Genomic DNA, 22453 nt, shown 5'->3' with positions numbered 1-22453 from the left:
CTACCATGTTTTTAAATTAAAGAGTTTTGAAACATGATTGTTCTTCACTATCTGAACACTCACATATGAAGTTGTAATTTGGTATTTGATCCCGTAGGCTGTTATTTCTTTAGGTGATCATATTAGACTACATTAATTCTGTATCCATCTTTTTGTCACATTGAAATACAAGTGGCATGTTGAGTCCTCCTCTTGCATTCACTATTGCTTTTGTGTTTTGGTTTCATTTGGTGATGAAATCTAAATTTGTGAATTCTTCCACTTGGATCATTCACATATTTTATTAATTTGAATACAAGATTCCAAAAAATATTTACTCTATCAACTGTGGTTGCTCACAAACATATTCAAATCATGTATGTAAATATTCTTCAACGTTTTGTTTTGACATTCAATACAGCAAATTTGTGTCAATATAATGTTTTGTTTCTGAAGCCATTAAGACATTTCACCAATTTATCATGCTTTCTTATGGTATACGATTATATTCCAAAGAAATCCAAATTCTTTACATGCTATGTAAACTTCATGATTCTGCTATACCAGATTACTACATACTAACTTAGGACCTCATTTTATAACCCAACTACAAACATCAACCAGAACAGCCAATTTGCAGTCATTGTGTATAGGCACACTTTGAATTATGGTGATGTATATAAAATGTGCAGCTATAACTACTCCTATGGTGATGTTTTATTTGTATTAAAATGTTATTTGTGTGTTAATAAATGAAGTTGCCCGGGGGTCAGAGTTATTAGCAAGCCATAGGAAAGCAGGGCAGTGGTGGCGTATGCTTGTAATCCCAGCACTTGGTAAGCAGAGCTGGGTAAGTCTCTGTGTGTTCAGGGATACAGCCAGTACTGGATACACATGTCTTTAATCTCAATACCAATCATAGAAAACCTGGAGGTCTATACAGACAGGCCGTGATGAGGCAGTCATGTGGTTGGGTTTACAACCAATGAGAAGGCAGAACAGGAACTCTATATAAAGACTTTAACACAGGGGTAGCTCTGGTTCGGAGAGGTAGGACCACCGCAGGAGGAAGGGGAAGGTTTTAGCTCTTAGCTCTGACCTCTTGGCTTTCTTCTTTGCATTGGTTCTGTGTTTCTTATTTAATAAGAAGGTTGGTTACATCTACATACTCCCACTATGTTTTCATTTCTTGTTTTGACTCTAAATATTTAAGCAGCCTTTATCTCCTCAATTCTCCACTGATCATCACCTTTTATTAAATTGGTGCATATTCCTTCAACTTTACACCATGGAATTGGAAAGGCTTTCAATCCAGAAGGGCATTATCAGCCACAAAAGTGGAGGCTTCTCTGTACCTAGGACTTCAGATGAAATCAGCAGAAGATCCTGTGCCCCAGTGACTGTCTGTGTATTGGGTGAATGTGAACCAAGGTGTTGGCATCATGTCTGAGAAAGTCAGACCAGTCAGGAAGACTAGTTCAAGAAGTTTAAATTAGAAGCCATAAAGGCTAAGGAATAGCTCATACAGGGTCTCCAAAAGTGTATGCTATTATTGTCTTACCTGTCTCTAAAGGCCCAGGACTCTTCCCATGATGCACTCCCATCATTATTGGGAAATCTGATTTTTTATCTTCAAAATTCAGCTACCTGGTCCCTTCAAATAGTAGCTTATAGATGTTATAAACTGTCTGCATGAGGGTCATGGCCGCTAGTTCTGCATTCCAGATCTTCCACTTAGAAGGTGCAACTCATCAGAGCAGTCACACGTGTTACTGGCTAGAAGGATCATGGACCTGGGGAAGGTGAATAGGGTGGTATCAGTACATAGACCTTTATATTCACCCACATGAAACCCCCTCAATTTGGATACATGGAGAACTGAAAATGTTGTAGCCACACTCACCAGGTTGAAGTGATCCAGATAGGATTCAGATGTGTTCCAAAGCCCCTTTCAAAAATTATGTGACTTCATTACCCTCTACCTTCCCAGTCTCTGTGTGTACTCCTGGATAAACACACTTGTCAACGTTCACAGTTTGGACCCACAAATGAGAGAGAACATAGACACTTGTTTTTCTGTTTCTGGTTTTATTTATTCGGTGCAATTTTTTTTAATCCATCTAACTTCCTGTAGACATCAAAATTTCATTTTTCTTTATAATTGAATGACTTTCCACTGTGCATGTGTGGCATGTTTTCATTGTCCATTTTCATGCTGATGAAGATCTAGGCTGATTTTAATTTCTAGCTGTTGGGAATAGAGAAGAATGATGAGGATGTGTAAGTCTCTCTGGAATTATACAGTGTCCATGAGGTACATGTGAAGATGTCATTTCACTCAATTATGTGGAAGTTTTATCTTTATCTTTTAGACAAACTACAAACTGAATCCCATTGCTGTTAGCACTAAACCAACAGTGAATAAAAGTTCCCTTCCCCCACACTCTTAATATCCTTTGTTGTTATTGTTTCCTTATGGGTAGACACTCTGACAGGAGTGAGATGGAGTTTCATAGATTTATTTTTCAGTTCTTTCCTGTGTAAGAGTGTTGTACACTTTTTAAAGTATTTATTTACCTCTTTACTTGTCCTTTGAGAAATTTTTGTTCAGTTCCATATCCAATGGCTTATGTTCTTGTCATGTAGCTTCTTGTGTCCTTTCTAGAGTCCTGATATTAACATTCTGACAGATGTACAGCTGGCAAAGCTTTTCTCAAAAACTTCAGGATGCCACTGAAGATCAGCAGCAACAAACACAGGACTCCATCTGCAACTGTCCTTTCTACACAGAGCTGTTTTAATTTTGCATTGCTTCATATCTTTCTTTTTTTTTTACTTATTCCCTATACGGCTAGAATCCTAGTCAGAAAATCCTTATGTATATATTATTTGAAATACAAGTTTCAGGTGTCTTCAGTTGAAGTACTTTACCCAGCTGGATTTGATTTTTCTGCCCAGTAAGAGATAGGGGTCTAGTTTGTTACTTTACCTTTGTCTGTCTCATGGCACTACTTGTTAAAGATACTGTCTTTTCTCAAATGAGTGTCTTTATCCTCTTTGTCAAAAATCAGGAGTCTAACTTTCATATATGTCCACTTCTTTATTTATTATATCTACTTTGTCCACTATGATCTTTTGTTTATTAGGGTTCTGCAGTGTAACTTGTGAGCATGGATATTCATTCATCCATATTGATTCTATTTGATCAAGATGACTTAGGCTATTGGGAGACTTTTGTGTTTCCAAATGAATTACAAGACAGCTTTTTTTATTAAAAAATAGCACTGCAGTTTTTATTGAGCTACAGGATCCATGGTTCCCTTTAGAAAGCATGTTCATGTTCACAATATTAATGTTTTGCACCAATGAGGATTGGAGGTACTTCCATCTTCTAATGTCTTCAATTTATTATGTCAGTGTTATAGAGCTTCATTGTAGATAATTTGAAATATTTGAGGAACTTCATTCAAAAGTTATTTTGGAACCTATGGGATATGAGATTTCTCCCTTTTTTTGACTCAGTGTGTTATTCATTGTTATAGAGGAAGGTTTTTGACTTTTTATATAATCATTGTAACCTGCCACAACCTGAAACTGCTGTGGAATATTCCTTTATGCTGTGTGAATATATTTCATTGTAACTGGTCTAATAAAGAAACTGATTGGCTAATATCTGGACAGAAACATATCACCACCATGTTGAAAAGGTGAGGTGGGCCAAGCCAACAGCCAAGGCTGCTGCTTCTGTTCTAACCACTCTGCAGTTTAAAGCAATAGATTAACAATAAGACAGAATCAGATATAATAGTTTACAATGTGTATAAAATATACATAGCCTTGAAAGAGGCAAAAAAGTTGATATATACAGTTATATAAACAAATACATAGTTTTAAAAAATAAACTCTTTAAAGAGATAGTAAAATTAATATAAAAACTAAGCCAAGTAAAGATGAATATTACACAGAGAATCTGGATTGTGATGTCTTTGGAATTTGTAACTGCAGAAAAACATTTGATCATAAAAGATGTTGAGTTAAACCAATATGTATATTTTAAAGATATCTTGACTTCAAAATTTGGATGTAAGGATGTGTTGCCTTAGAAAGGAGGCTCTGCTTTTGTTTCCACAGAAAGCCAGAGGTTATGGATTTGTTCCAGATTAAGACACATCAGGTTTGACCAGCCAAGACCCCCTGAAAGGTCTCCGATGACACCATGGCCCAGATGATCCAACATCCAGAATGATTTGAAGGCAATGGGCTCAGACAATACAGCCTCATGGACTATTCCATAATCCTAAAATTTTCTTTGTGTCCCCATAAGATACAGCACCCCACTCCAGCAGGAAGTAGTAAGAGAAACTACACCCAAATTCCCAAATTATATGTAATTTTACTTTGTTAAGGTTAAAACCTTCCTTTTTGAAAAAAAAGGGGGGGGGAGAAGTGCTGTGGGATGGTCTGTATAGCAAATGTGTTGCCTGATTGGTCAATAAATAAAACACTGATTGCCCAGTGGCAGGAAGTAGAGGCGGGACTAACAGAGAGGAGAAAAGAAAGAACAGGAAGGCAGAAGGAGTCACTGCCAGGCACCACCAGGTCAAGCAGCATGTGAAGATGCCTGTAAGCCACGAGTCATGTGGCAAGGTATAGATTTATAGAAATGGATTAGTTTAAGATATAAGAACAGTTACCAAGAAGCCTGCCACTGCCATACAGTTTGTAAGAAATATAAGTCTCTGTGTTTACTTGGTTGGGTCTGAGTGGCTGTGGGACTGGCAGGTGAGAGAGAGAGATTTGTCCTGACTGTGGGCCAGGCAGGAAAACTCTAGCTACATACAGGACACATTGGAATGTGATCATTAAATTAGCAATGCAAGATGGTCCTTCAGGTTCCTACTTCAAAAAAGAAACAGCCAGACATTCTACAGAACACAGAGAGAAGTGACTGAGAGACTCTAAGTCTATGGACTAAAGATGGATGCCCCAGGATTACAGAGGAACTTTGGATGACTGTCCAGGCAGGCAGCTGTCTCTGTCATTTCCAGAATTTTGGAAGTTGCTTACAATGCATTTCCTGTTTACTTAGGTAATGTTCTATCCTTCTGGGATCTTTGATGTAGATGAAGACTAGATAGTTATAATTTTCCTATGTTATGATAAAAGATAAATTAGATATGAAACTTCAGACTCACAAATATAGGAGAGATGATAGAATTTTTTAATATTGCAAAATATTAATAGACTAGATATTGTTACTGCAATTGTTGCTTGATAACTGTTCTACTATATGTAATTTTACTATGTTAAAGTTAAAATCTTCCTTTGATTAGACAGAAAAGGGGAAGTGCTATGGAATGTAATTCTGTATACTGTGAATATTTGTTGTTCTGATTGGTTCATAAATGAAATGCTGATTGGCCAGTATCCAGTCAGGAAGTATAGCTGGGATAAGCAGAAGAGGAAAATTCTGGGAAAGGATGGTTGAGTCAGGATTTGCCAGTCAGACACAGAGGAAGCAAGATGACAAGGCAGAACTGAGAAAAGGTACAAGGCACATGGCTAAACATATGTAGAATTATGGGTTAATTTAAGTGTAAGAGATAGTCAGTAATAAGCCTGAGCCATGGCCATACACTGTGTAAAAAATATAAGCCTGTGCATGTTTATTTGGGCCTGAGTGGCTGTGAGACAGGGCAGGAAACAGGAAAATTTCTGACTATAAACTGATAATTCCCTTGGACTATTTTCTTAATTAATTAATTTTTCTACTAATAAAAAGAGAAAGTTTGTAATGACATGAAGAGTGAACAGGCAATCCATAGAACAGACAGGGTTTCCAACACATGCATAATGGATACAGATACAAAATACAGAATATCTAAAAATCAACCTAAAAAGCAGACTGTTCAGAATATTAAATAACAACATGTCAAGGATAAGATTTGGCACACAGTTTGCAGTTGATGTGTTATGAGTAGTGGTGATCTGAACAAAGCTTCAGGGCCTTCCTCTTCTCAATTTATATCTCTGTCTCTTTTCATCTAGTGTTCCAGTATTTAGTTTAGAAAGCATGGTAACCATAGTAACAAAACATCAGTAAGGTAAACCTATAGAATTAAAAAATCTATGATTTAACAATTGGAGAGAGATTATCTGTTTTCCCAATCACTCAGTATTTGTTACTGCTTTCTGGGCTGTGTAATCTGAATTCAACACAAGCTGAAAAGTGAAAAGCATGAGGCCTTCTGCCTATTTCCTGAACCCCTTCCCGAACTGCCCCATCTCACAAGCTTCCTAGTCCTGGAAGACATTCCAAATCCCCAGGTGTGGTGATATTCTATTTGTGCAGAAATGTGTTTTTCTTTTTTAGCCCATCCAGCCCAGAGCTCCCATCTGGACCAGAGGAGAGAGACTGGATTCATAGTCATGGAGGCCTGCCCTTAGGTCCCATCCCTGGGCCCCATCCATTCCTGAGCAAGACCCACCCAACACCACCCCAGTTGCCGGCCACATGGCAGGGCTCCTGCAAGAAGGTTGCCCTTCTCCAAGACCCCCCAGTGGACCCTGTGATCTACACGCCCTGCCCTACACCCATCTACATGAGATCACCACCACTCCCTGAGCCTATGAGACCAGCCCCCAGCTACCATCTTGCTGAGAGCTCCCATCTGACCCAGAGTGCTCCCATCAAGCCCAGGGAGATGCCATCAGGCCCAGGGAGCTTCTATCCAGCCCAAACAGCTCCCACCTGGCCCATAGAGCTCCCGTCCAGCACAGAGACCTCCCATCCATCAAAGAGAAAGAGAGAGCTCTCATTGGACAAAGAACCATCATTGGATCAAGAGCAAACTCAGGAGACAGGGAATCTGCCAGCCCTGATTAGACTAAGAGTGGCTTTCTGAGAAGTAGAATCTGCCACCTCTCAGTGGACCAACAGAGGCTTCCTGAAACACTGAATCTGTCATCTCTGATTGGAACAAGAGCCCTGATCAGACCAAAAACGAATCTGGGAGTCACAGAATCAACTAGCTTGGGTTGACCCAAGAGCAAACCGCTGAGACAAAGAAGCTGCCTGCTCCAATCAGACCAAGAGCTAAGATTAGACCCAGAAGGGCCTCCTGAGACACAGACACAATAAACACAGAGTGGACCAACAGTAACTCGCTCAGACACAGGCACCCCTTATACCTATTAGATGAGGAGATGGCCAGACATCAAGGCAGAAGTACATACAACAACATAAAGAGCAGTACAGCATCACTAGAACCTAGCCTTCCTCCAACAGCCAGACCTGAACATCACAAGATGGAAGAAGCAGAAGAAAGCAACCTTAAGAACAGCATCATGAAGACTCTTGGGCTATTTAAATTAATGTCACATTTTAAGGTTTTCAATAAACGTTTGAACACTTAATTAATCAACATCTGCTTTACAAATGGACAATGCATGCCATATGATACCATAGCTTCTTTAAATCTCCTTAAATCAAACATTTCCACTGGAGTCCAGTTAGCTCATACACACCCTTGAACATTAGGGAGTTTCAGTAAGGTTACTGGAGAGAGTAAGATTGGTTGTTTGAAAACAGGCTGTTTCTTTGTAACCATATAATTCAATCATGAGATAGGTTCACCTTTTGATTATTATGTCTAGGTCTGAATTTCAATATAATCATTTAAAGTGGTTTTTCTAAAGCTTTTATCTTGTCAGTCTAATTGACCAACATTTTTAATGTTAGAATACAAATGGGCAAACAAATAATATTCATAATTGTTGCTACATATATCCCATCAACATTAATTATTCTCTCATTTATTTGTTCCCTTTTCAGACTGTGTAATGTGTTATCAAACAGAGACTAAATTCCTACCATTGTACAAATGTTTCCCATTTTTTAAAGTGGAAGAAAAAATTCTCTTTTAACTATTTTTTCCCTTTAAAATATCTTCATTGACTTACTAAGTCTGTTGGCTGCAAAGAACAGTAGAACTCTGGGGGAATTTCAAGGTAGCTACTTAGTGTGGTGGCAGTCCAAGATGGGAATCTAGACAGAGCCTTGTAGCTGGAGTTTTTTCCAGCCCCACTCGGGGCCTCAGCTTCTCAGGTCCCAGTAAACACACAGTGACATATATTACTATAAACTGTATGGCCCTGGCAAGCTTCTTTTTATCTAGTTCTTATATTTTAAATTAACCCATTTCTATTAATCTGTAAGTTGGCACATGGCTTGTGGCTTACCGGTCTCTTACAAATTGCCACTCATGGCTGTGGCGGCTAGCAGTGTCCCCTCACTCAATCTTTCACTTCCCAGCATTCTCCTCTCTTTCTTTCCCGCCTATACTATACTTCCTGCCTGGCTACTGAAAAAAATCAGCATTTTATTTATCGATCAATAAGAGCAACACATTCACAGCCAACAGAAAGACATCTTCAGCACTTTCCCTTTTCTTTTTTTCAAAAAGCAAGGTTTTAATATTAACATAGTAAAATTACATATTTCAAAACAGTTATCAAGCAAGAATAACAGTTATAATATCTAGTCTATTTGTATTTTGCAAAATTAAATAGGATATCTTTTTTTTGGAGCTGAGGATCGAACCCATGGCCTTCCACTTGCTAGGCAAGTGCTCTACCACTGACCTAAATCCCCAACCTGTTTATGTCTTTCCTCAGGACGATGAGGTTCCTCTTTGGATTCCTGAGCGCTGTGTGCACCCTGTGGCTGCTGCTGAAGCCCAACATGGCAGAGACCTATTGGGCCTTCATGAAAAACTCTCCCCTTCTAATGCCAATGGGGATTGAGAGCCCAGTATAGCCAGCTTTAACAAGCATTAATGAAAGCCTAGGACCTGTAGCCACGTGGTTGGATTCTCCAGAAGGTAATGTATGGTAACTGCTTTTTCAAGTATGTTTGAGAACGTGTCACCCAGACACCTTGGAGATTAAGGATAACCCTTTAGGTCACTGACCTCCATTTGTTAACAGTAGCATGCCAGCTAAGCTTTTTCATTTTCACAATACTCTTCAAGCTGGTGTAGTACCTACTTTTCAGGAGTGGCTCTGTGCAATATTTATTGGCCTCCAGAAATTCATTTAGCCCCCTTTGAAGATACCTTAAAATTTATGAGCCTGAGTGTAGTCATTATGAGACCATTAGTTATTGCTCCTTGTGAGCTGCCTGTTTTTTCTTTATGGTTCTTAGTTGTTCTTTTGCAGAGCTGCCAGCTTAAGACCTGCTGGGATAAAAAAAAATGGGCCTTGGTGGTTCGTGTTCCTGGAGTTGTATCCATGCCAGTGGATGCCCACACACTCCAGAAGAGAACTTAACATTACTGCTGCCATTGTTGCTGTAATAGCAGTGGTGGCCACCACTGCTACTGTTTCTGGGATTACCATTTAATAATTGATTACTACACCTAGCACAGTGGAGACCCTGGCAGCAAAAGTAGCTTCCACAGTTAGTTAATCTTTCATTCTATTGGACATGATAAATTTAATTCAGTAGTTATATACATTTCGATTGGCTTTGAAAATTATAAATATATAAACTCAAGTACCATTTTCTATTGGGATGCCATCTTACAAGGACTCCAGTTTGCAGTAAGGCTCATTAAGGAAGGGAATGGCTCAGTTGCCTTTATCCTACTGGCTATGGGTGGGTTAGGGCTTCTGTTGGTCTTTTCTGTGTCAAACACACAGATGGCAAGCCCAGTGCCACTTTCAGATCTTTGGCAGCAGGTAACTCTGCAGCTCACACAAGATTGAGCCTGTATGATAATGAGTATTCAGAGATGGATAATTCCTGGGGGGCACTCACCAACCTAAGTCAGAGTGCCTGTGTGACCTGGGCAGGCGTCTCCATGGTGGGTAAGGTGACCTGCTGATGTCCCACACAACCTAAGTCAGAAGCTCATTTTTTAGTAAAAGGGGGACCTGTAGGGCCCTGGTCCCCTTTTTGGGTTACTGTTTCCTGTCTTGCTGACCTTGACCTTGATATCCTCCCTATACTACTTCCCTGCCGGGTTCCCCAGTCCTGAATGCTTAAGGGAAGGTCCTTGTCTGTGTATCCTGCATAATGGATATTAACACCTTAGATACAAGATTGTAAAACATCAGTAGCAAACTTTGGCTCTCTGGAGTTCTCCCATTGTGCTGTAAGCCTATATTTAAGACCTCTACCCTCTTTTAATAAATGGCATTTGGCATAAAAAATTAATATTAATAATTTTTAAAGAAAATAGAAGTTTTTAATCAAAAAAAATATATATCCGATCTAGCCTATATTTTTGAGTCTATGGTTCCATATCTAACTTAGCTTTCATCATAACTAAGGAAATTATAACTATCTAGTCTTCAACTCCATCAAAGTGCTCAGAAGGATGCAATATTAGCTGAGAAACAAAGGAAAGATGCAAGTAAACTTTGGGAGTCACATGAGAGTAGACAGCGACAGATGGCAGCCTGGATAGCCATCCAAATTTTTCTGTATAATTGGGACATCTGTCTTCAGCCCACATGCTTAGAGTCTCTCAGTCACTTCTCTCTGTGTCCTGGAGAATATCTGGCAGTTTCCTCTGGGAATCAGGAACCTGAAGGACAATTTTGCCAAGCAAAGTTCAATGGTCACCTTCCTATGGGTCCTGCATGTCCAGTCAATCAAGCAGTCCAGACAAGAACAGTTTCTTGTCCAAATGGCTATTTTTGCCAAGAAGAAGTCAAAATCCATATAGAGTGTATTCGGTGCCCATCCTCCTCTCTGAAGTAAATTGGTGCTGCCAGGTGTAGACATGTCTCCTTGTCCAGAAAGTCTAAATTTTAAAAAATATTTTAAATGCCATATTCCGTAGGTCTTTGAAGTGTTTGAAGATTACTTATCTATCTGAAATATATCTATGTATACCTAGAACACATGACTATAAGTTTGACAATTATAGAAGACTTATTGTTAAGCTGTATTTAATTATCCATTACAATTTAAATGAGTTGTGTAAGTATAATACCTTAAATAACTTCAATGAGAGTAGAAATATACACAGTATAACAAAATTAACGTTAAATTTGTCAATAAACTAAAGTCCCTAGCAATGTAAAATATTTCAAGCAAGTTGTTGCTCTTCAAAAGTAGGTTCAACGATCTACCCTTTTTCCTATCATATCTACTTCCTATCTCCCTTTTTCTTTTAGAAAGGTATCGACTTTGACCACCCAACGGGAGAAAAGAAAGCCAAGAAGACTGCTCTGGTCCAGGTGTGATGAAGATCCAGCTGTGGGCAGCTCCAGCCTGAGCAGTGCAGCACAGGCCTGAGCCAGAGGGCCTGTGAGGCCACAAGCAACTTTTATTGAATTCTTGCCACAATTATTGGAGCACCAATTGCAGACCAATTGCTAAACAGTCTTATTAATAAAAACTTGGAGCCAGAAATTAGGGTTAAAGCCTGAGAGAGATCAGAGGAATAGGAAGCCACAGGTAACTTCACCTCACCAACTCTGCAGCTTCCAAAGCGAGCTACTTCCTGACTACCCACACCTATATGCCTTTATGTTCTGTTCTCTCATTTGCTCTCACAGTTCAGATACATTACTTTCTGTCTGTCTAAACAGACCTCCAGACCTCTATGGTCAGTCCTGGGATTAAAGACATGTATCACCATGCAAGGCTCTGTTTCCCAGTGTGTCCTTGAACTCACAGAGAACCAGACAGATCTCTTCCTCCCAAGTGATAAGATTAAAGGCATGTGCTACCTTTTCTGACTTCTATATAATGGCTGGCTTTTTCCTGTGATCTCCTGACAAGTTTTATTGGGGGACACAGTTTATTGGGGGGACACAATACATCACCACAGTGGACCCAATGTTCGAGGAATAAAGTGTATCATGACAATATGTTGATTCAGTGATTCATAGTGGATAAAAGAATATTGCAGAAGGTCAAAGTTCAGATTCAAACAGGAAACGATTTCTTCATTGACATAAAGTTAATCATAAAAAATCAACAGAATCACTATTTTCATCAGAAAAAGACAGAAGTATTTAGAGTCAGTAATGGACATAATATATTCATTCAGACATACATTTTGTAGAAGAAAGAATATTCTGTGACTCATGGAACCCTGGAAGGCAAAACAATTGATAGGCTCTAGTCTTCAGAGCATTGTGCCTGGTATTGTGACTTGGTCAGGCCTGCCATGGGCCTATTGTGATCCTTTTCCCTTTCATCTAGTATTGCTTCATCTGGTTTCACATGTTTGTATCATCATAAATGGCTGTCTCAAAAGAAGTTTCTTGGTTCACATTAGTGACTAAATCCAACAAGAGAATTTCATGCCTTGGGACAGGTTGTCTTTCATCTTGGATGAAGTCACACTGCCTGTGGCTGAAGAAGATTTAAAAAATGTTTTTCACCTGTCTTGTGATTGTTAATGTGGGGCCTGAGATGCAAAGCCTGAGGGAAGAAATTATTGGATAATTCCACAGGGGAGTGAAGAGTCTTGTCAGGAAGAACTTGGGATGATTCAAGGGATAGCTCGAATCACCAATAAAATTCTAAACAAACATGCACTCACATATGAGCTATGTATATTCATGCTGGATGCTTGGAGTTCACATTAACATGGTCATGAATGTCCAGTTACTTTGTTGATATGCTGTTCTCTTGGATTTTTATCTCTTGCTTTCTACAGATTCCTATTCTTCTGTGCTCCTACTACAGCAGTGAGTGCTTACTCAGAATGAAATACCGATTAATTGAGAAAGGAAATGTGATGATTACTGGTTTTTTTCCTGCATATGCTGTCTATCCACTCAACAAAACAATTGATTGGCGGATGATTAAATTTAACAGAGATTTTATGGTTGAGTATGTCTTTTTTCCATTTATTCATTATCTAAATTTGGCATTCATATATCTTGGGGAAAGTATGGATTCCAACATCTTTATTTCTCTCTTCCATTCCTAGATCTCTTCTGTGGTGCTGTCTTCTTAGTGACTCATCTTGTGCTTTCAAGGGAGAAATGGGAATTTGGGTTATTCATTTTCTTTTCTACAGTAGACACTGGGAATATCCCCCATATTCTCAGCTAAGCCCCTAACTCCTCAGGATTTGGATGTTTTCAATATTAGCTCTACTGTAGATGGATTAGATAACAGAAGAATGATAGAGTATTTGGTGGGACTCTAGAAGTCTAGCTGTGATCCTGTGAGAAGAAATGAATGCTACTGAAGTTAGTGATCTGCGATTTTGTTGTGTGTGAGTGACAAGTGTTATCTGTATTTCCTGCTCAAAATTTGGGAGCAAGGATGTCAGAATTAGACACTGGGACCAATTTTCTGCTTTAGAAATGCCTTCATCTATCTCAGATTCTTTTATCTGACTTCTAATAATTGTGTTATCTGATAAATTAGATGCTTACATGTTAGTTCCATGAAAATGCAATGTATACTTCTTCATTATTATGAATCTGTTTCCCTGTGCCGCTTAATGTGATGAGACCTTGGAATACTGCTTTTAGTTATTCTCAAAGATACAAGATTAAAACGTAGTGTCAGACAAGTCCAAATGAGTATCTTAGGTCCTGCTAAAAATAAGCATTCATGTGTGTTAGGGTTTAGAAGAAGTCAAGGATATTCTACCCAAGCTGTCATGATATCTGTGGGTGATTACACAGTAAGTGTCTGAAAATGAGAAGTGCAGCTTGCTCTCAAGGCTGAACTCAACAAAGGCAACATGGAAATACATATTCAAGAGTTAGATTGGAGGCAATGGGTGGAAAATCACCTAAAATAAACATAGGAAGGAAGATGAATAATTGTCAATATGGCAATACTGTGTCTGCTGAAATGTGGCTGTGAAGAGCATTGAGAGAGAAAATGTTCAAGTGTGGAATGTCATTTTACATGAAGGTTGTTGTAATATTGTAATAGGTTAATTCTTAATTTGATACAATGAAGGCAACAAGGAAAATTTTAAAAGATAAAATATTCTGTGGAAGAGTCTACTGGCTCCAGAGATCATTGCTTACTTCAAGTTAGGATAAGAAGCTGTAGGGTCTACCAGACATTTGACCTTGTATGCAGGAAGGAGATTTGTCTGCTTTACAGCAGATGGTGTCCCTGTTCCTCCCTGTTCCTCATCTTCTTCTCTGTTCTCCAATCTCAGCAGCTCAGACAACACTGTGCATCAGCTTATACAGTCCCTCTTGAGCTTATGCCTGCAAAGGGACTGTAATAATGTGAGTTCCCTGTGGCTGGGTTGTCTAATATGTAAATGAAGAGAATGTTGTGTAAGTTTGATTTTATATCTTATGATGTATTAAAATGAAACTAAAGTATATTTGCGATTACAAAAGTTATAAAAACCAACATGTTTGATTTAGACAACACATTTTCAAATTATACTTTGCATAGAGAGTGAGGCACATGCAAATATATACACTGCAAGGATCACAACTCTTTTCATGCTTTTGATAATCTTTTTACACAGGTGTGGGAAAGTATGTATGTAATTAGAAAAGCGTATTATTCTGGCCTTCTCCAGTTATTTCCTCATGTTCCAATGGTAGCACTATAATTATATTTATCTTCATTGCCATAACTACAAAAGATCATGAGTTGTGGGGCCAGCATTATTTTCTATTTCTCTAGATTTTGTGTGGTCTAATTTTCTAACTGGATTTTACTTTCTTGTTGAAAGATGGTGAGTAAAAATTTGATAGGTACAGAATTATGTCTAATAGGTACAAAATATGTCTACCATCTGATTAAAGCAGATTAATCTACATAAGCACCATGTTATGCATGGTGGTTAATTTTCCTGCAAAGCAATAATGACAGACAGTTTCTTTCACTGTGTATGGGAGTGCTTTTCCTTAATGCTAACTCAGAAATATGGCTGACTTAGTATGTCCAAGCTGCATTGTATCCGTTGTGTGTGCATTTTTGTATTAATAACTTGAAACAATTCACGTACTAGATGAATATGAATAGTCAGAGTTTAAGTTTTTTTCTAGTATACTATGGATATTCACCATTTTTCAGTCTTTTTCAAATTGAAGGACATAAATATCTGATTACAGATTATTTGAAAATATTTTAGAATGTAAGGTTTATTTTAAATATTTTCAATATATCATCCTGAAGGTGTAAAAAACAAGAACTTTTCATTGTACAAAATCTATTTATCTATTTAATTAAGGAATTTTTAATATATTTTGCATACCGACCACAGATCCCCCTCTCTTCTCCACCCGCACTTTCAGCCTTCCACCTCTCTCCCTAGCCCCCAAATCCTCCTCCAACAAGGTAAGGCCTCCCATAGGGAGTCAGCAGAGCCTGGTGTAGGCAGTAGAGGCATGTCCTTGCCTCTCCCTTTGAAACAAGGCTGTGCACAGTATCCCACCATAGGTAGTATGCTCCAAAAAGGCAGCTCATGTGCCAGGGATGGATCCTGATCCTACTGCCAAGGGGCCTGTTAAGCAGATCAAGCTACACAACTGTCTCACTTAGGCAGAGGGCTTACTCCAGTACCATGGAGGCTTCACAGCTGTTGTTTTAAAGTTCATGAGTTCCCACTAGTTTTGTTTGTTTGTCTCTGTAGGTTTCCCTATCATGATCTTGATGCACCTTGCTCCTAGAATTCCACTTTTCTCTCTCTTTGAATGGTCTCCTGGAGCTTGGTTCTGGATCTCGGCATCTACTTACATCAGCTACTGGATGAAGGCTCTAAGATGACACTTAGGGTATTACCTGTCTGTTTATCTTTTAATTTTGTTCATCTTTGATCATGAATCCCTAATCGAAAATAACAGGGGGAAAGGCATACTAACTATATTACAGCATTTTCATTCTATAATAATTCAGATTTTCAATGATTGTGTTTTCTCTGAAAATAAAAAGATTAGGTGAATATCAAGTTGTACACTGAGTTACCTTCATCCATTTTATTCAGAAGAATGAATATTTAATGAATCTCTTTTGCTATAGAGTGCAAATGATGTGAGGCTGGAAACACTTAACAATCCACACAGGATGTTGATCCTTTCCTGCTTTTCCTACTGACCAATCTGTGAATTATGACACCATTGTCATACTTCATAAACTATTAATATTTATCAATTATCAAAACTGTATTTTTCAGTAACGGCATATCCTTTCTGTTTAATGCTCAATTATTTGCACTCATTTCTTTAAGCTTTGAATTGCCATAGTTCTCAGTAATCTTATACAAGCTCATAAATTTTTAAGAAAGTTTTGAATATATTTATCATCGTGACATCAATATCTATTTATGGGGTAGAGGATGATAATTCATCATGTGTAAAGATGTACAATGATTAAATTATGAAGTTTAATATATCCTCCTTTCAACTTTAATCATAATAATTATATGTTTTCTGGCAAACCATGAACCATGTGCTCTCCAAACCAAGTATGTTGCTGGATATTGTGGTGGTGCACACCTATAATCTGAGCATTTGTGTGACACAGACAGGTTTTCAAGGCAGGCTTGGACTATATAGAAAGTTTAAGAAAACCCAAAGAAATATTTATATATTTAATAATAGCTTTCTTTTAGAAAAATCTTTCTTGATACTCTTAAGTGCAAGAAATACTTTGTAAGTAGACCAAATAAAACAACAGTTTGTGAATACCTTTCATAAAAAAATATATTTAATAATTTTGGGTGAGGATATAAAATCCTATGTAGTTGCCCACAGTGTATTTGCATCTTGGTTTCCATGAGAACAAAATGCCAAGCTCCACATCTGTGTGCTCACAGTGGAACAGAGAAACATTCTCCCATTTTTTTGCATTGATGTGTACATAATGCATAGAAACATAAAGGAGTCCTTATTTACATCATCTGAGCTCTATAGAATTTTTAAAGCTTTTAAACAAATATGTTTTGTGTTGAAACTGTCTTCTCAAGATTTTGAGCATCATAGCCCATTGGTTTGTATAAAATAAAGTTTCTGGGCCAGAATGCCCATATTTTGAAAGTATTTGAGTGCATTTTGAAAGTATTGTTTCATGTGGGTGTGTTATTGAAGGCTGCAATATGCATAGTGGACAAGCAGTAATTTCTGTAAACACATCAGCTATCTAGAGGTTTAGAAATGCACTAGGTGTGTTCAATATAAAGATGGAGTTGACTTATGATGTTCTTTGACTTCAGAATTTCTCTATTTATGTTTTTTGATCCATATTACTTGTCTGTTGCTGAAAATGGGGAATTGAATTCACTCACCATCTCTGTTTTGGGGTTGATCTGTGCTTTTGAATCTAATACTGTTTCATTAAGGTATTTGGGGACTCCTGTGTTTAATGTGTACATGATTAGAACTGTACTGCCCAGTTGTTAGATTTTTTTTTCTTTAAAGAGTAGAAAGTATGCTTCACTATTTCTTCTGAGTAGGATTTGTTTGGTGCCTTAGTTGTCACACCTTAAGAAATATGCATGCTAAGTTTTTACTTGCATTTGCTTGGGATTCTTTATCCATCCTTTAACTCTAATTGAGGCCTATCATGGTTGTGAAATGTGTTTCTTGGAGACAGAAAAATTCGGGATATTGTTTTCTTTGAATCTATTTGTGTTGTCCATGAGATCATAAATATTAAGAGTTAATATTGGATGATATGTATTACTTCCTGTCATTTGTTGTTGTTGTTGTTGTTTTTAATTGTTCTATTAGATGTATATTATTCAGTGTTTTGGAATTTTTCATTGTTCCCAGCCATCTCAAATATATTTAGCCTTTTCTTTGGATCTAAGTAATCCTTCCTGTTTCCTTTGCAGAACTGGTTTAGTGGTGATAATTTCCTTCAACCTCTTTTATCATGAAAAATTTACCTTTCCCGCCGGGCGGTGGTGGCGCACGCCTTTAATCCCAGCACTCGGGAGGCAGAGCCAGGTGGATCTCTGTGAGTTCGAGGCCAGCCTGGGCTACCAAGTGAGTCCCAGGAAAGGCGCAAAGCTACACAGAGAAACCCTGTCTTGAAAAACAAAAAAAAAAAAAAATTTACCTTTCCCTCTTACTATGAGTGACAGTTTTGCTTTTTATATTAGTCTGCTGGAGCATTGGTGCTGATTTCATGACTTGTAGAACATCCATCCCTTCTGGCTTTCTAGCCTCTACTGAAAGAATCTGCTGCTATTCTGATGGGTCTCCCTTTAAATGTGACTTCATCTTTTTCATTTGCAGCTTTCTGCATCCTTCTGTGGCTCTGTATACTAACTGTCACTACTATTTTATTACATTGTAAAGCTTTTTTGTGGTCCTCTACATTTGGAGTTCTGCAAAATCAAATAGATGCAAGATATGCCTGTAGAACATTGCAACCAAAAGCTAAAGAATACACATTCTTCCTTGCAGTTCATAGGACTTTCTGCAAAATAGACCACATATTACAATAAAAGCAAGTCTCTGAAATACAGAAAAATTAAAATCACATCCTGCATTCTGTCAGTCATCCATGATAGAAACAACAAAAGAGTGAAAAAATAAATTTATGGAAGTTAAGTTATGTAAAACTGAATCACTCTCACTTGAAGGAAGAAATAAAAAAGGAACTTGTAAAATTCTAAGAGTTGAGTGAAAATTGAATCACAAGACACCAAAACCTGTGGGAAAACTGAAAATGGTCATAAGAGGAAAGTTTTGGGCACTCTGAACCCATATCAGAAATTTTGAGAAATCACAAATTAATAACTTGATGAGATACCTGAACGCCTTGAAAATATAAGAACAAATAACAGTTCATAAAGGCAAGTGGAAAGAAATCATCAAAATCAGGTCAGAAATTAATGACTTACAAAAGGAAAAATCAATACAAAGAATGAATGAAACTAGAGATAAAAGACTGACAAAACTTGAGCCAATTAACAAAATTATAAGCAATCAAAATTATTAAACTTTATAATAACTATATTATTTTATATTTTATAATAATTATAATACTATCATAATAATAACCAAAATTAATACAATTAGAGATGGATGGAAGACATTATAACAGACACTGAGGATATTTGGAGAATTGTAAAGAGACATTTAAAAACATATATGTTCCTCTGAATTGGGTAAGATTTAAGAAATGGGTAAATTTCCAGATACACATATTTTCTACCAACATTAAATCAAGATGACATTATTAAGTTAAATAGACCCATAACATCCAGTGTGATCAAAACATTAATTAAAAATCTAAGTTAAAAAAACCCTCAAGATCAGATGGAGTCAGTGCAAAATTGTACAAAGCTTTCAAAGAAGATCTTACACTAATATATCAAAAAAGGAGAAGAAGGAACATACACTTTATGAAGGCAGTATTACTCTGATTTCAAAAACATATAAAGACCCTACCAAAAAAATGGAAAATTAATAGGTTAATGTCTGAAGAACACAGACACAAATCAAATGCTTGAAAACTAAATTCCAGAACACACCAAAATGGTTATATGCCGTAATCTTGTTGTCTCATCCAAGAATGTTAGGCTGGTTGAACATCCCTAAATTAATTAATGTAAGACACCATATGAACAGACTAAAGTACAGGAAAAATTGATGAACTGATTAAAAGGATTAAAGGCCTCTGATAAAATCCAACACCATTTCATGATAAAAGTCCAGGAGAAAAGAGGGATACAGAGAATGTACCTTAGTGCTATAAAAGCAACATATAGTAAACCCACAGCCATCATCAACAGGTATAAAAAATAACTGAATATGTTTCAATAAACTTCTGAAAAAGACAAGGATGTCCATCCTCACCACTTCTGTTTAACATAGAACTTGTGTTCCTACCAAGAGAAATAAGGGAAGTGATAGAATCAGAGAGGTTACAGATAGGAAAAGAATCAAAGCATCTTTACTTGCAAATGATGTATTGAAATACAAGAAAAGATCCTGAAGACTGTTTCAGAAATCTATACATTTAATATAGACATTCGGTAGCACAGCAGGATACAAAAGCCTCACAGAAGATGTGATGGACAAATGCTAAACATACTGAGAAAGAAATCAAGAAACCAATCTCTCTCAGAATAACTCCCCAAATAAAGTATCAGTGGATAAGAGTAACCAAGGGGGTGAAAGATAGATGCAATAAAATCTTTAAGACAATGAAAGATTTAAAATAGATACTGTTGTGTGGTATTCACTAGAGAAGGCTTCTCAGACACAGGTTTAAGCCAAATGAAGTCTTTATTAGCTGGACAGGACTGCACCAGGTGTTTGGGATCACAGTGTAGTCTGAAGTCTTCTCCTGGTGAGCTGTTAAGCACAAAAACCATGTTTTTCATTGACACACTTCAGTTAACAAGAACAGTTAGTCAGAAGCAGAACTACAGGAGCAAAAAAGCAAGATGAGTACATTTGGAGACTTTCTCAGAACTATGTGGGTTTGACATATTACGTCTTTGTTTTAGTTTTGGTAGGTGGTGCTGTCTACATGCTGAGATTTACAGTCTGAATGGCACTTCCATCATGGAGTCAGTTGTTTTTAGGACTGGGGCCCTGTTACAATACCAGATGATGAAAGACCTACTAAACTCATAGATTGGTAACATTAACTATTGTGAAATACCCATCCTACCAAACCCATCTCCTGATTCAAGGAAAGACTCATCAAATTTCCAGTGTCAGTTATCACAGAAATTGAAGAATAATTTTAATTTTCCTGTGGAAGCACAAAAGACTAAATATAGACAAAAACAATCCTGACCAACAACAACACTGCAGAAGGAGTCATAACCCCAGATTTCATGTTATATTTTAGAGCTACACCTATAAAAACAGAGTCAGCATGGCATAAAAACTGACTTATTGACCAATGGAATAGAATTGAGAATACATAAAAACATATAAATCCACACTCATACGGTCACCTCATTTTTGTCAAAGAGAGAATACTACTATTGGTCAAAATATGGAAATTTTTTTAAGAAGTGCCAGCCATACTGAATCAATACTGAGTAGGATAAGGAAAATTTATTCCTGTATTTCCACCTATGCAAACTTAAATTTCATGTATCAATGACCTCAACATAAGACCCAACTATTACAGAGTATTACTATTGCTCTTGTTTACCATCAAGAACTTAATGGTAAGGCCCCATTTCTTAAGAAAACATATTTGAGTCAATGAATATAGAAAAATCAAACTGGAGAGGAACAGGAAGGTGAAACATTACTGGCTAGCTTTCATAATGCTAAAAGTTGCTGTGCACACTCCTAAAAACAAAGGAGGACACAGGACCACAGATTTGGGGAAAAGGGAAACTTATTCACTGCTGGTGGGATGGAAAACTGATGCAACAATTGAGTTTCTACTTTGGTAACTCTTCCTTCACATAACATCTCCTCAATTCAACTGTTTGGGGATTCTTGTTACTGGGTGTTATAACTGTGTTAGGGACTCTGATATGATCCTTTGATTGAGGAAGAGTTTGCAAAGCACTTCCTTTTCTGCAGGGGTTCACTTGTCTAGGTACCTTCTAACTCAACTCCAAAGACTTTTTGAGATTACTGGAAAACCATTGTCAAGTCCTGTTTTGTTTCCTGTGACTTTTAATTCCACAAAAGTGAACAAAAGATGTCTAGATGTGTTTCCCAATTTTATGTTCATGTTTTTGACATGTTTTGAGTAGATTTTTACCATGGGATGAGAAACTAGGGATAAACTTCAACTTCGTCTGTTATGGTCTAGTTGCCCCACAATCACATTGTGGGAAGAAAGTACTTGGTCCAGTTCACATAGATGACATTTCTTGCTCTTCCTTTTCTTCTTCTTCTTCTTCTTCTTCTTCTTCTTCTTCTTCTTCTTCTTCTTCTTCTTCTTCTTCTTTCTCTTCTTTTTCTTCTTCTTCTTCATTTTTTTTGAGACAGGGTTTCTCTCTGTAGTTTTGTTGCATGTCCAGGATCTCACTCTGTAGACCAGACTGGCCTAGAACTCACAGAGATCTGCCTGGGTCTGTCTCCCTAGTGCTGAGATTAATGGCATGTGCCACTGCCTCTGGCAATTCTTGCACTGCCGTGATGAAGCACAATATTCTATGTATGTGGGTGGCACTTTATGCTTTAATTTGTCCTACTGATGTATGGATAACATCATCTGAGTATATTATCCTTTTGGTTTCTTACCCTTTCTGCTTGAATTACCATTTCCATGCTTTTGCTGTCAGATTGTCTTTCACTGGTGGTGGGGTGGATATTTTTTTAGAAGGTGGCATTGGTGTAGATGCACATTTATGTCAGTGTACATACACAAGTGTATGCCAGAATGTGGGTGATAGCAGTCAACCTAAGTTGTTTTCCTTGTGGACCCAGCCACATTCTGGGGACACAGTCTCACACTATCATAGAGTTTACTGAAATGGCTAAACAAATATGAGAGCAAGATTTAGGGATCCACCCTACCCATAACTCCAAAACTGGAACTGAAAGTATTCACTACTGTGCCTTGAGTGAAGCATGA

The 22453-nt window shown here is 37.5% G+C and overlaps 1 protein-coding gene across 1 annotated transcript in view; it reads left to right on the top strand.

The window, feature by feature from the left end:
• Positions 1-12623: 12623 nt before the first annotated feature.
• The window catches only part of LOC128094962 (vomeronasal type-2 receptor 116-like), a 28963-nt gene continuing 19133 nt past the window's right edge, over positions 12624-22453 (top strand). The window contains exon 1 of the mRNA XM_052713585.1: positions 12624-12838. Coding sequence (XP_052569545.1) covers positions 12624-12838 — 215 coding nt within the window. The remainder of the gene's footprint in view (positions 12839-22453) is intronic.

The sequence above is a fragment of the Peromyscus californicus genome, unplaced genomic scaffold (assembly GCF_007827085.1).
Source record: "Peromyscus californicus insignis strain IS unplaced genomic scaffold, ASM782708v3 Scaffold_4__1_contigs__length_199733344, whole genome shotgun sequence".
In the NCBI taxonomy this organism is placed as follows: domain Eukaryota; kingdom Metazoa; phylum Chordata; class Mammalia; order Rodentia; family Cricetidae; genus Peromyscus; species Peromyscus californicus.
The sequence above is the reverse complement of the archived record's forward strand: the minus strand, read 5'-3'. Positions and strand labels throughout refer to the sequence as shown.